At 55.2% G+C, this 15,198-nt stretch overlaps 1 protein-coding gene across 1 annotated transcript; it reads left to right on the top strand.

Annotated features, from left to right (window-relative positions):
• Positions 1–6,479: 6,479 nt before the first annotated feature.
• BESB_029950 (uncharacterized protein) lies at positions 6,480–9,343 on the top strand (the record flags this gene model as incomplete). Its single annotated transcript, XM_029361663.1, has 4 exons — positions 6,480–6,827; positions 7,053–7,358; positions 7,650–7,882; positions 8,743–9,343. The coding sequence occupies 4 exons, from the start codon at positions 6,480–6,482 to the stop codon at positions 9,341–9,343; spliced, it is 1,488 nt and encodes a 495-aa protein (XP_029215130.1).
• Positions 9,344–15,198: the final 5,855 nt, after the last annotated feature.

Below are 15,198 nucleotides of genomic sequence, written 5' to 3'. Positions count from 1 at the left end.
ACGCCCGGCTGCCTCCAGTAGAGGCAGCTGTAGAGCTCTGCCGGTCTCGACCGACCTGCGCTCATTGTAGTGTCATTTGAGAGGTAGCGTCAGGGGGCACATAATTCTCTTTATCATTGGTTCGGCCGTGACAGCAAGGTGACAGCATTGCGGCTCTCCTTTTCAAAGGCACCCGGCGTCACAATTTCGGTCGAAGCACCGGAGGAGCGCTGTTCTTCTGTCCGACGCCAGTAGAGGGCTGCCACGGCATTCTGAAAGTCAGGTACCTGATTATTGTTTCTTTCTGTATATTCAAATCCCCGTAACGTTGCAAGGATGACGGAAACCGCGAAGGTACGCCTTTGTGTAGCTTGTGGCTGCCGCGTATAGCCTTCGTGGAGGGGGGAGAGTCACTTTGTGAACCCAGCCCCGGCGCGTTTCATTTCGGCCGATAGCACCAGCCGGCGCTGCCGACCCCGTGCATAAGTGCAGGTGCCCTACGGTGAATTACGCGTTTTACCGAGACGTCACTGGGGTAATCAATCGCGCCAGTTGGGTTAACTCGCGCGTCTACACATACCACGAACCGTTCTTTGCCTATGTGGCGCAGCACGCTAGTCCAGCAAGTGCTAGGCCAGCACGCAGAAGAATCGTTGCACTCTCAACAGAGGAAGGGGTATATAAACACGTGTGGTCGGATTACGGAGGATACCCATACCCCAAATGTCAAATACAAAGCCATTGCCTGTGTGGAAAGGACAATATGCAAGCGAGGGTGCATACAGGAGAAAGGAATGCAGATTAGACCCTTTGAAATGCCTTGTTCCGAATATGCGGGGAGGGAGGGAAAGACGAAGTCTGTTAGCTTTTCTGAACCAGATGGGATGAGCTGGTCGAAGCACCATGGCGATTTACATACAGAGAGGGACACTAATGGTAATGTAGAACAAAACGCTGAACAGTGGTGGGAATGCCATCTTGACAAGAGTAGTGAGATGAGGGGCACCGTCCTGGGTGCAGAATGCCTCATGGCGATGAAGAGGAAAATTGCTCCAGAAGCGGCTCGAGCACAGGGGACCTGCGTCACTACCCCTTCGACGGTCCGTGCGGCAACGCGCAGAGGTGAGGTTTCGAGGAAAAACTTCACGTGCGCTTCTGCGGCGCCCCTACCTGAGGTAGCGCATCGGTGACTGTTAAGTAATCGACGAAGAGCAGCCCCAGGCATGAAGTACAGGCTGACCCAGCACAGGTTGTGAATAGCGCTCAGAGCCCTGCGGCTGTTTAAGCACGTTGGCTTCTCTACTCAGCATCGAAGAGAGACCTGCATGGCTCTTCTTCGTGGCGTGCCTCTGTTGTTGCTTGGACGGTTGCGGTGGCCGAGGGGTCGAATTTCGAAAGTTCCACCATTCGCAACTCAGCCGTGTCCGCTGTTCATCTGTTGCGATGTTGTGTCTCAGAGCACGTGAAGCATATCCAGGTAACCTGTCCTTTCGAATCAGTCTTGAAATCCGACAGTTCGGCGTTGACAACCCGCCCACCACCGCAAGAGGGTTTCAGGAAGGTAATAATCTCAGCGCTGACTCTTCTCAATGTGTGATCGAGGCCAAGGGGGGTTTCAGTGTGTCGGGGAGTTGGCGTCGGTAGTGACTTCCACAGTGTTTCATTTGAGCCCTGCGCTCACCCACGCGACTTGTATACGCCTCAGTTCGAGCACGTATGCCCTGTACTGACTCGCCGCCGAGGGCGGCGCCTGTGTTCTCGGGCGCGTACGCGCTTACGCGTTCCGCAGTTGAGAGAAACGGTCACTGGTACGGTGCCAGCGGATGCTGTGAGTGTATAAGGGCGCCTCCGTCCGGATCAAGGGTGATGCGCGAGGGTTGACTGCCCACGGAAAGCATACGGAAACATATACTAGCCTCATGTATGTTCCTCTGAACTCAAACGGTAGCGCCCAAAGGTTGTTTCAAAAGGGCCCTTGGAACGGGTCCACACAGTTGGTCTCCACCCGATAAGGCGACTTCTACACACGTGGGGGTGGTACAATTGTGGCCTGTAGCGGCGCGGCAGCGTCAGGAAGTGACGAGGGAGACCCCACAAAAACTGCGCAGCTCTCACCTCATTTTCCAGTAAAAGTAGGCGGCGAAAATCCGCATGCGGGCGAGCGTACCCTGGATCCTATACGACTTCACCTTCGGTCCTGAAGAGCAGCGTAGTGATGGGCCCGTAAGGCCCCCGCATCGGAGCTGGAGCACTGAGTAACCGGAACATTGGTGAGCAGAAGTGTATCCCTCCTAAAAAGTCCGTCTGGAGCTGGCATGCTGGGCAGTACGATAAAACGAGACTGCACGTAACTAGCCCTCAGTTGTAGTAGAGAACGAACTGCAAGATGAATGCAGTGAATAAGGTGTACTGCTCACCCCTTGAATGCCCGACTATCCACCTGCATGTCGTGAGGGGCGTCGTAAGAACTGGTTAAGGGACAGTTGCGCTAACCGAGAGCTAACATCACGAGGAACGCGTCAGCACTCTTGAAGCGATGGTGCCCCAACAAGCGATGGTCATGCCGTTTGGGACTAGACCCGATACATGGCTAGCGTCCGTCGTTGGCAGACTACAGTACGTACTGGGTGCAGTGGTAAGTAATTTGCGGCATCAGTGTCTCACAGTGGAAGGCATGCTTCCTACATACTTTAGGAACCGCAGACTACGCCACGTAAAGGCATTTTCCTCACAAACCTGAAATCCAGAACTCTTACAAAACGTGTACACGGATCTGGACGCGGAAAGCCTCTCCAGCGGTTGGTACTGAGTCCCGCTGTCCACCGTCTGTATTGCGCCCTGTATCTTACCCCACTAGTGACACCTCACACCTCGTCGTGGGAGACGCAGCCCGTCGCGCGCCAGGAATGCTGGCGGAGATCACCTGTCAACTGGCGTTACCCATCACACCGCGTGCATTGAGCTTTTCTGACTATGAAGTTGGGGTTTGCGTTCAGTTTGTTTCACGAAGTGCAGTGATCGACGACCGCCCTCCAATCCATGATTCATGTTCCTCGGTGCTTGCCTGACGTCATTTTTCCGCTGAGAGAGACGTGCACAAGAAGACGTGTGCAGCCCACCAGATGAATACTGTCGTCCATGTTGTTCACCTCATTTCTCTCCACTGATGCCGCGGACGTGCTCTCTGTAGCATACGAGCTTGAGTCAACATGTCGGGACGGGGGGTCTAAGGAGGGAAGGGATAGTCCCGAAGCAAACGGGCACGAGCCATTCGATCGTGACATGTGGAAGATGTCGGCGGCGGCAAGGAAAGCGGCGACGGCGACGAAAATACAAAGATACGCTGGCTTAAATCCACCCATAAATGCAGAAACACTGCAGCAGGTGCTTGACCAACGCCTGAGTCCGCAGAGTCGACTGTTAATGGAACTCATGCGTGCCAACGGAAACCCTGCCTCATCCCGTCGGTCACCACGGCCTGTGCGAAAGGACAGGGACCGCAACCACTTTTCATTACATGTGATGTCCAAACTGAAGTGACCATTGAAGCCGCCACAGTTGCTGAGGTCTGGTGCCCCTTCTAGCATTTATTGAATGAGCCACAATCAATGTTTATGCCCTCTGATCAATTGCTCTTCGCCTGCGGCGAGGGTACACTGTATATCGGTCCCAGTAAAGCACAATCCGCTGTCACGGTGGGACTGAGTCATTTGAATGAAGGAAACTGTAGACGTCCAGAATCGACGGTCCACACAGGGCCGCACTTGACGGGTCTTGCCCTTGTATTTCACTGAGACCTTCAAAACAGCAGCTCTCTTCCAGGTTTTCGTTCCCTCGAGCGTGCAAACCCCGCACACTCAGCCACCTCGTGTTTCTGATCCTATGTCTAACTGTGTTTCACGGTCTCCCCGTAGCTCTTCACATTGGCCTCCGCATGTCAATATGAGGTCGAACGCGTCTCGGGCTGCTGATTCCAGCCGAGCGAAACTTACTCAGGTGCGACAAGGAATATAAAAGGGCGCCTCGAGAAGAGAGGCCACGCAGGCAACAGGCAACTGAAGGAACCGGTGGCTGCGTGTGGAAATTCAGACGACGCACACGGCGCCGGCCGATATGGAGCCAAGGCCGGCAAATAACGGCGGAACTTGAGACGAGGAAGCTGTACTGAACAGATGGGAAGGGAGGAGTGGCCGAGCAGGAGAAAAGAAGGACCTGATCCGACAGGAGACGAGACACCGGGGAGAAAGACAGCCCGGCTGTGGGAACTGGAGTATGCCTTCCGACGGCGTAGCCACCTCCAACTCCGTCATCCACTGTGCTTCGTTTTCTCATTGCCTTTCATCTCGACCGCGGCGTCCATGCCCTGAGAGGCGAACTCGGCCGTTCACTGCTTGTACGGGCTACACTCCGCTGAATGTTGTCGGGCCAGCATCCACAGGGCTTCTGCTGCTGCTTATGGGATGCAGCACGGCAACTGGCCCAACGTCTTGACCAGAGTACATGCTAAGAGCTATAATCTGTACATGGTCAGCGTGTTTGTGCTCATGAGCAAACCGCCGCATAGTGAAAATGACACAGGGACTCGCGCATAAAGTGTGTCCGTCTACCCAATTCTACGAGTGGCTGCATGCTGAAAACATGGCAGAAATGACGCCACCCGATGTGGTTTCTGCTGTAGGGCACTGAGGCCATTGAGCATTAGCATAGATAAGATGATAACTATTGTGGATATAGAACCAATTGAACACCATGTATTGATATAACAACGATAATCAGGGTAATCTGGTATCCGTTGCGCTGGATGGTCCCACGGCACTAGGACGGCGAGCGTAACAGCCAGATTGAAGGGTCCATCGGGGCAGAAACGATGCTATGAAGTATGAGTTTTTTCGCTCACGCCTGGCTCCTCCTCGCGTGCGCAGAGTCTCCAGGCATCGCACGGCGCTTATCACTTGCGGGAGCAGCAGTGTGGCGATGGCATTTGCGCACGTGGAAAAGGGGCAATCGGTCCATTTGAAAACACTGGGTACGGTGGTGTCTCAGGAGGGACAGGCCGTGCCTGTCTGTGACTGCGCAGTGAGGTTTGCCAGGATGGGTATGCGAGTAGAGTGCGGGCGTCGCGCTCCCGCCTTGCTGAAGCCACCTCCAGATGTGCAGCATGGCAACAAGTGCAATCCAAGCCATAGAGGCTAGAGTCAAAGAGCTCACCGATGTTGGTCCGGCAGTCCCTGTCTGTCTTCGTAAAGAATATGGAACTCGCAACAGAAAAGTACAATTTCGCGTCTCTTGTAGTTGTGAATAGTTGAAGCAATTCCACCGTCTCACCGCAGGGCAAGTGTTTTCCGCATGTCTGCAAGCATTCAGTCCACTCGAGTGCCGGCTTCGCCCCCTGAGCTGACTCTTTTATGTACGGTATCGCAACTTGCGGATCTACTGACGTTCCGCACCTACACCGTTCGGCACAACAGTTGGCGAGGGACGCTCAGATGAGGTAACAGCAAACGCGATACGTGACATATGTGTGACGAATTCTGCCACTAAACTATGGCGGTCACGACGCGCTGCACGACGCGAAAGAGTGGGGGCGATGCAAGGGCACCGTAGCCTGAGCCATAACACTTTTCCGGCACCATAACACGGTCACCCAACCACGCCGTGTCGTCCACAGTTCGCCCACAATCACGTTCCAGTGAGTCTAACGGAAAATACTGAATATCGTTTCTAGACACGGTACATCTGGTAATGCTCAGGTCATTCGCTTCCTGTATTCCAACCTTTTTTGATTACAGCTGAAGGGAGGCTGAAATTCTGTGGCTCTCGTGGCGAATCCAGGAGCGACAACTGCAAACATTGGATCTGCAGCGCGTGACAGTTCATCGCTGGGTCCCTCAGGTGACTCTAACTTAATTCGCATGCGAAAAAACACAAGTGATTCTTCGCAACCTGTAGCAGCGCCCTCACTATTGGAGCGCCTTGACTCAAACGCGGATGGGGAGTGGCTTTCGCAGATGGTCGTACGGAGCAACGGCAGAGGCAGACCGAAGGTGTCCACTGGTCGGGCCGGCAGCGAGCTGTGATAGGCTCTGCCTCCTCGTGCTTACTGCACGGTAAGGTGGCATTATGTGTGTAAGAGTACTATCACGTAGTTGCACTTTACTGACTTCGGTGATTCAGCCAAAACTTTAAAGTGCGTGGGATTGCGTACGAAAAGGAGGCAATCGGCATGGAGCCATGTGAGACACCGCGTGTCTACACTTCGCTGTATATGCAGTCGTCGGGCAACCGCCCGTCTAGATGCCTGCCTCGAGTCCGAAACTTCTTTACAAAACATGGCAAATTTGGTGACGCGCGGTTTCCAACAAGGCTGCAACACCATCCTTCGCCTCTGCATTACAGTCTGCTTGGCGATGGTGGAAGCCCCGCCGTGTTCTTTCTCCACTTCACTGTGGGGAAGGGTTCCGAGAGGGGGGCATATTTCTTCGGGTGCACAACGTTTTGAGATGAGTGGCTGCGCAATTCATACGGGCTCGGTGTCTGCGGCAGCTGCAGCAACATCACAGGACAGTGGCCTCCCGCACAGTGACGCGTCCATACGCATCTCACCGCTCAGTTCGTCACGCGCATCGCGCTCGGAGGAGCCGGCTGACCAGAGCAGTGGTGCGTCCGTCGAAGAGGCACACGCCGATGTGCTGCCGGAGTCTGTTGAGCAGGCCGAGTTATTGCTGTCTGACCTCCTGGATCAGTATCATCTTACACGCGCGCGGCTCCGTGGCGCTCAGAATCGCCTTAGGGCAACCAGGGCGCGCTGGATATCCGACAACAAGGCCGAGCGCCGAGAGCAGCGCCAGGTGCGAGCCTTCGCCTGCCACATTCTGCGTGTTAGTGCATATGCGCAGATGTAACAGCGAGTGTGTTAGGCCTGCTGTCGAACTAGTGCGAAGGAACCTCCGCTTACCTGCCGTCGAGCACCGCGTGGAGCGAGCATGGGATACTGGGACAACACTTGTCGCTCTGGATTTAGGTTAGATTGTGCTGTCAGCGTGCCCGCGAGGTGTGACTGCGGTGTGTGTCAGGCAGGGGATGCGACAGCATCCCGTGCCAATGCTGAGGACTGGAAAAGCGGGATGAGACTGCTGGAGATCCGTCGACAGGAGCGAGAACTGAGTGGAACCGAGAAGAAGTTGGATCATGTCAAAGGGCGGATAAAGGACGTGGCGTCAAGGTTCCCGCGTGCGGCGGTACAACTGAACCTCCAGCACTGCAGGTGGAAGTGGTGCCGGCACGACTTGGACCTGGACATTACGCAAGGGGAGTCGTCAGCTGGTCCCGCGGGAACGGCCGAGGAAGGAGCACTATCAGCGGCGTCCACCGAGGAGCGGGTGAGGCGTCCACGCAGTGCAGCGTCTCTTGAAACGGCTGATGACATTCGACAGCAGGCACTTTCGTTAGCACGTGAGATAAGCAGAGCACAGTCAAGAGCACGCAGAGCATTAGGAGAGGCATCTGATGCGCGTGAACGCCAGCGATTAGCTGAGCAGAATCCGTCTGATGATGGAGTCCCGTGGGCGCAAATTTTTCAAGAGCAAGTGCTAGCAAGTGCAAAGGAAGCTCGATTACTTAATCGTGATATTGCAACAAAGAGGCTGGAGCTCGCATCTCTTCGTGCTCAGTTAACACAGGGGTCAAGAGTGTTTCAAGAAATGGACACGCCGGTAGTGGCGCCCAACCAGACCGCGTGCCCGCGCAGTGACAGTGGCCCGCAAGAGAGCGACGGCGGTGAACACAGAGCACCTACCTCCGAGCCGCTCTCCCTTGACACTACGACGGTTTACCAGCGCACGTGGAGCTTTCTACCCAAAGCTGATAAAAGCTCGGCGAGAGCTGCTGCTACAAGCGGTGGTGAGTGAGGGTTTGCGGCGGGTACTGTTGCTAGAAGCAGACAGAGGGTAGTCGTAGTACCGCCAGATGGGCCCGCCCAAAATAGGCGCCAACAAGACGAGAACGCGCGAAAGACAAAGGGTTCCGGTACCACCGGTGCTCAGCAAGACAAAGATATCCGCTAGGTGATTTGTGTCTGTACACACACCGCCCTGTGCCTTCATGCATGCGCACAACTAACCTCCTGGACCCCGTCCTTACACGCGCTGGTGAAGGGGGGAGGGCAGAGTGAAGTAGCACGGACCTCGTTTGCGAGGCTGGCCGACGCCGACGCGTGCCACAAGGTTTGTGGAAAGTCTCCTCTGTACGCAGGATATTTTGTGTACAAAGCGCACAGGCATTCTGGAAGCTTGCACCAGAGCACTAAAAGCCGCCTCCCGAACTGTGTTGGACTGTCAGTGTGTCCTGTGGAACTTGCGTCGAAGGCTCAAGCTACCAGCTTCCATCATGGGTTCGGCCCAGGGCGGAACCAGCAGCTGAGGACAGCCCCACTGCAGAGCCAAGGAGACGTCGTCGAAAGACGGACGAAACGCCCGCAACGCACGTACCAGCAAGCGCAGTTGAGAAAGGTTTCGGTACACCTGATAGGGACATCCGGCATGGCAACGACGACTCTGCCAGGAAACGGCGAAACCGGCGATTTCCAAAGGTGCCACAGCGATTCATACAGGAGCCATCCTTGGCCGGGCTCACTCAGATCGAGTGTGGGGCAGAGCACGTTAATGTAGATTTATACGAGGGACGCTTCGGATGTGGATACAGTGCAATAGAGAGCGGCGACTGCGGTTCTCGCGGGGTGGCTGGGGTTGGCGTGCATTCTTGTAGGACATGGGATTCAACCTACCCGCAAGCGGTACCAGCCACGGCGCGATCCGTCCTTTTGTCGCGCGAGCGCGTGAACGCTCCACGCCGAACTCCCGATATGCCGCGGTCTACCGGGCTTCCGCACCTACCAAATGTGGAGTGGATGAAGCCCGTCGAGGGATACATGCCCTTCGAACGTGCGGTTTGGAGCACAAGCCCTCCCGGGTCAGGCGCTCCGCAGCCAGTGACGCCACCTACTTCACGGGTACAGCTAACACTGCAGGGGGAGCATGCTGTGGACTCAGATTTTAGCGGCGAGGCTGCAGCTGTCGGGCGTGACCAGATCATGACCAGGGTAACGAGTCCGCGTTTGCTACCTCCGCTAGTAATCATTCCTGGGAACAGTGTCCAGGCAGGGCAGTCGCAAGGCGGCCCGAGCCCTTGGGTGGGACAGCTGCCGCCGACATCCACATGGAGCCCCGAGCGGCCTTCCCGGTCGAGTTTTAGGTCGCTACCTACATCCTCTCCCCCTCCGACGATTGTTACTTCCTCGGCCAGTCTCTCAGCCGTGCCTGGACGTTCACAGCACTCAAGGCCTGTCGGGGCTGATGAAGACTCGTAGGTACGCGTCTTGCGCAAGATCAGGAACATAACCAAGCAAAAATCACTCCGTACGAGCCCAGCACTCGGCGTGCACAGGAGCAATGTGCGGCAAAGCGGCGAGTAAGGACCCCCAATTGTGGCGGTGGCGCACGTATAAGCGTCGGCCCAAGAACACGTCAGCTTTGCCGTGAGGTTGCGATCCAGAACTGTATAACTCAAATCGAATAAACGACTCAGCCGTCCCGAATTCGACTGAAGCGAGCCGAGATAGGGACTTTTCCCCACCGGGTCAGGGTCGTAGGGAGCGGGCGTCAAGGATCCAGCTAGCCGTGGTACGGATGCGTGCAGTCGTAGGAAACGTTGCCTGGTGACGGCCCCAGAAACTGTTTTGCGGGAGCGGAAACCAGCGAAGTGCTTCCGGCCGTGTGTGGTACTCATCACGAAATTTAGGGCCGTGAGCAGAGCGTCTACAAAGTCCTTGACTTTCAGACGAGCAACATATGCTGTGGCGGCCAGCGCAAATGCATGAGGAACTCCGGAAGTCATTGGTGGCTCAATGCTTCAGCCGCAGTGTATCACGCTCGTCCAGTCAGACACGGAAGCTCCTAGGGCGTCAGACGATAGCATCGTTGCTTAGCTGCGGTGCTTCTCTTCGCCCATCTGAAGCAGAACGGCAAACCTTCACCCCTGTTTCAGAGGTGGTGAGCCCGCGTATTGCATCGCCACGGTCCTTGTGGTACTCGGAAATTCGCGCTCACAAACTAGAAGTTAACATGGGAACCTCCCGGCGGCGCAAGACAGACCAAACCGGGTTTACGGTTGACCAGAGATACAGTGCCGAGACCCAGTCTCTGGAATTAGTAACGATCGTCAAGCCTTATTCGCCTTCGCTTGACGATCGACACTATAATCAGGACCTAGCTAATACGTTTGGGTTAGGGAGCCGTCCACGGAAGGTTCTGGCTCGAGAGCCAGTCCTGGATGCTGGCGTGAAGGTTCGTTCCCCCTCGAGGCGAAACTTAGGCCGACGGGCAGCTTCACTGTAGGTAAGAGGAGCCAGGTGGGTTCTTACGTGTGGAACGGGCGGAACTCAGTCGTAGGTGGCTTGTGCAAACGGGCGGGCGCCAGTCTGCAAAGATGTTTAGATGGCCGAGCGTTAACCCATGAATCAGCGCATACAACTGTGGACTACGGAAGATTTGGTCATATCGTTGGAGTGCTCGAATTACAGTAGCGGTGGTTTGTGTGGGGAACCCCCACCGGAACGAGACACACTTTTCGATGGAGCTGACGTGACTGGTCTTACGGGCTGCATGCTGGGCCTCTTTATACGCATTAGTGATACGCCTGCCAGGGCCCCCCCCCCCTTCCATGCGAATAGAGGACCCGGGCACGTTTGCGGAGCCGCTCATTTGAAGCGCATGTGCCTCAAGCTTCAGATTGCTTTCGCCGAATTGAAGGGACGATAGCCCGTGACCTCTGCAGTACCAGAGCATGCCTGTTCGCCTGCACAGGTGTGCCTGATGATTGCAGGGGTCGGGGCGTAATTTCCGCTGCGTGACTATAGGCATACACCATTTCAGATTGGCCAGCACATGCATTGTCTCGTTCTTGCCTGGGACGCAGCGTTGAATGAAAAACATTCTCAACGGGTCGTGTGGACGCTGACCAGGATAAGACAGCAGTCGTAACAGCATCTGGAGCACGCAGGTTGCCGTGTCTACGTGGTTTGCTGTAATCTGGAGCCGGGTGGCGAGGCCCGTGTTGGAAATACCTATCACGCACCTTAGACTCAGTGAAGAAATTTCGCCACAAAATTGTGAAGGTGTGCTCAAATGCGCACTTCTTCGACACAGTTCGTGAACGCGTGTACATTTCGACCGTGCAGTGAAAAGAAGCGGATGTGGGTGCCTGGTAGCGCACAACATATGTTCAGGTGCTCTTTGAAGGGGGCAATACGCCATAGGTGGCAATGAGGCAGCAGGTAAGATACACGCCCGAAGTTAGGCATCCCCACCAGACCCGCCGGACATACTCCTGCCCATAGGCTTATGCCAACGCGCCAATGTATGCATTCACGCTATCATCTACAGTGCCTCACTTTTTCTACTATGTGGCAACCAGCGCTACGGTGCCTCTCGCGCAGTTAGTTGTGTTTCTGTGCGGAGTCCGAAAACATCGTGCATCTCTATGTGGCTGCGTTCAGCTGCACATCGACAAGCCACAAGAATTGGCTGGCATGCATATGCGGAAGCCGGACACAGAGTTCACATAAGAAAACTGGAGACGTGAGAAGATGAACATGGCCGCCCACGCTGCGAGCAGCACGACTGCGATCCGATTTTCGAAACCTAGGAGTGCTGTGCCCGTTGTTCAACTGGGGTGCTAGACGATCTCCCTGGCCCAGCTTGTCAGCGCCTCTGTCGGGCTATTCGCCTCGTCGCTTCTCACGGATCATTCGCTACTCAGTTGGTCGGAAGACGATGCTAACCCCATCGGTGGCGCCATGCCAGCCAGCAGTGCAGGTGTCGTTCCACGTTGCTCCGGATATTGAGCTGCAGCCCCAGCCGCGGCCTGCCCTGAAGCGAAGCTGCTCTGTATCGCGAAGGTGGGTGTTGGTGAATCTGACAATAACACCCCTTGTGATATTTCTTCTTGACGATCTGCAGGCCCGCAGCACACAGCGCTGCCTACCCTTTATGGTGTACGAGCTTGCCGAAGCGTGGCAGCTTACGTACACGTAAGACAGAAAAGAAGAAATGCCCACACCACACTCGCACGACGTGTAGCGAGCACGCCAACCCCCGGGATCGAACCTCGCCATGGCACCGTCAGAATTCCTTGCGCTAGCGCTTTTCTCACCTACACCGGATTAATTATCTCATTTAATGGTTTCCGATCCAACTAACATACGTAGAAAAGGCGACAGCCCCTGGTACATGGGCTTCCTGCAATGTGTGAACCCTCACAAACCATCTGATACCACACTTTAATATCTTTTTGCCCAAGCTCGCTTCACCCGCACCTGCAACAGGTCGCATCTCACAGAATCGTGCGCAGGCGCAAGCCTGTCTCTTTCGCGGCATAGACTAATTCGTAGATTCACTGATACGATGCGTTCGAGATAGATACGAGCTGTGAAAGCGTTTTTATTCCACTTTCACGATCCCTGTAGCGTCACTGATGAGCCGTGGCGACGTCAGCGTTACGCTAGGGCGTAGCGCTGATGTCGCTTCCCCTCTGGCCCCTTCTCTCCACCTTGTAGCCACATTTTCCAAGCGGCGAGACAAGCAGTGAATTTCTCTTGCTCTAGTCGAATGGAGTCACACTCTTTGCCTCAGCAGGCCTACCCTGCAATCCCACCTGCGTCACGCCCATCTGCGAAAGCTTGACGGGAGCGATTCCTGGCGACTGAGAGGGATAAGGTGAAGTTGTCACCCCCTCTCTACCTCAACAGTACTAACTCCCTTTCGGCAAAGAGCCTCGCATCGGTGACTGCAACGGGAGAAACGGGATGATAACTACTTTTGTAGGAAGAAAATGTCGACAACGGCGCGCACTCCGCTCGCTAGCACCGAGGATGGAGAGGGCCTTATTTCACGGAGAACAGTCGTTCAGCTTTTTCTTTGAAGCCCCCCCAACGGAGTGCACTTCCTCGCAGTCCTTGGCTCCGATTCAGCACGAGCTACCATGGTTTTTTTCTGAACAGAATTCCTTGTGGGTGTTCCTCAAAGACGCGAGGCGAATAGCAACTCGCTACTAGCATACTATCCCATCCCACTGTCCCCTCAGTTTGTCGGGCTGCACTTTGGACAAAATGGTCACTAGCAGAGCTGTAGCAAGATTGTTCGAAGTGGGTACCTCCTCGGGTTGGAACCGAGTTGACAGCAATGACACATGCATCTGCAGTCTAGCTCTCCTTGAGAGTACCCCTTCGCCTCCTTGCCCCTGTTCCACCACCCCCTCCCCTGTCGCTCGCCTTGCCACTCGCCCCGCTGAGTCTCTTTTTCCCGGACTTTCGCGGTTTGGTCGCCTCGCTCTTCGCCATCTCTCTCCGCTCCAGTCAGTGCCGCGCGAGCGCTCCCGGCACCAGAGGGTTCCTGCCGCGGCCGTCTGCTGTGCAGCCTGGCCCCTTCCAAAAGTGCAGCCGCACGACGCGGATTCCGTTCCTCCTCTGAACGGGTGACAACGCTGAGCCTCACCTAGGTCATCTCGACCTGAAAAACATGCGCGATGGCCTCGTAGTGCCGCGCTGTCCTCACTAGCCAGATGGTCGAAAGTACTACACACATTCGTCTGGCGGTTGGTGCTGTGTTGTTGTTCTGCAAAGCCGTGACCCTTCCCAGAAACAGTTCTGGAGAGTGCCGACGACAGACGACTGTCACCATCATACGTACACAGACTCATTGTCCAGCAGTTTCTGACGCGAAATAACGAATTTCGTCCAGATTCCAAACAAGCATGGTGAGTGTGAACCTGAAATTCAGCATTTCGGCTTTTGTCTGCAGTCCTGTAGGTCGGTGTTATACTACAATCATAGAGAAATCCCTCGTCTATATCTTACAACCCGAGTTATGTTTGGCAATCTGGATTACTGTTTGCTAGCGGCTGACCGGCGACAGAAATTGCAAAATGCTGTTCAAGGAAATCCGAAAAGCTCTCGACTGTACCAATGAAACATGACCGATTCACCTGGCCGGCAAGACCCGATATCGCTACTTTTTTGGAGCATTGAGAGGAAACGTTTCCTCTGAACATTTGTGGGAAAGCAGCGACGAGTTGTGGAGTATTCTCGGCGGGTGTGGGGAAGCGTCCAACTTCTCCTGGTTGTGTGCTGGCATCATATTAACGGCAGATATAACCCATAAAAGCTGGCCCGGGTACGACAAACGAGGAGACGGTATGGGAATGCTGCGCGAGTGATGTTCCACCGTGTGTCTTTCGCACGCCTCGTTGACACCAAAACAGAGTCAAGCCGGAATAAAAAAACTCGGGAATCGCGTGCTTCTTTCTATGCACTGCAAGCATCATCAACTCCCCAAGCGGTCCCGAACCGAATGACGAGCTGGTGCAAAGCACTTTCTTCTGTAACCCACAAGTGCGACGAAAATTAGTTTTGTAAATGGGCACCGAAGCTGCTCTTCTGAGGAACGCTTCCCTCGTCACTGGTGAACGTTCAACGTTAGATGTGGACCGTGAAACTTGAGGGTAGGCAGCTGTGGTAGCCAGCAGCGTTTCCTGCGCCTCCTGCGAACAGCCGGTCACACTGTCTACTGTACTCGCCGGCGAAGCAGCCGCATTCGAGGTGTAGGTGCCTACAGAGCCCGCAGTGAGATCCAAGCTCTAATCCTTAATGTCTTCTCGCCTCTGGCTACGTGCCTCCGTTGGCACACCCGCACCGGGGACTGCACAACTCTTTTATGGCGCAACGTTCTACCATGTCACCCGATCGCGACAGCGTCCCTTACCTACACAGAAGTCCTCTGCTACTTCGTGACTGCATTATTCGTCAACCTTGGCACGGATTCCTTCGTTGACCCGAGAAGCGGGACACAAATGGTCGACGCAGCCTGTGTTGGAATTCGCGCGAAGGGGTGGCGGCCACCGCAGAGGTGAAGGAAACCTTGCACGTTCAAACCCATCCTGCTCTTTATGACCAACTCATCAGCGGGAATTCGTGGACGCAGCGCTAGCGGCCGGCTGCGTGTCTCCCCAGTAGTGTGCGTGCTGTTCCGCAGACACAGTTTCGCCTGGCTGAATGTTTACTAATCCCCTTGTTCAGTCCGGCCTTCCGGCACCCCGCTGGTGGGGCACAGGGGTCTCCTGGGCACCCCCAGGCGAGTGTCTATGCGGAGCTTCCCGCTGGGTAATGCG

The sequence above is a fragment of the Besnoitia besnoiti genome, chromosome XIII (genome assembly GCF_002563875.1).
Source record: "Besnoitia besnoiti strain Bb-Ger1 chromosome XIII, whole genome shotgun sequence".
Lineage (NCBI taxonomy): Eukaryota > Apicomplexa > Conoidasida > Eucoccidiorida > Sarcocystidae > Besnoitia > Besnoitia besnoiti.
This window is presented reverse-complemented; position numbering and strand designations above follow the sequence as displayed.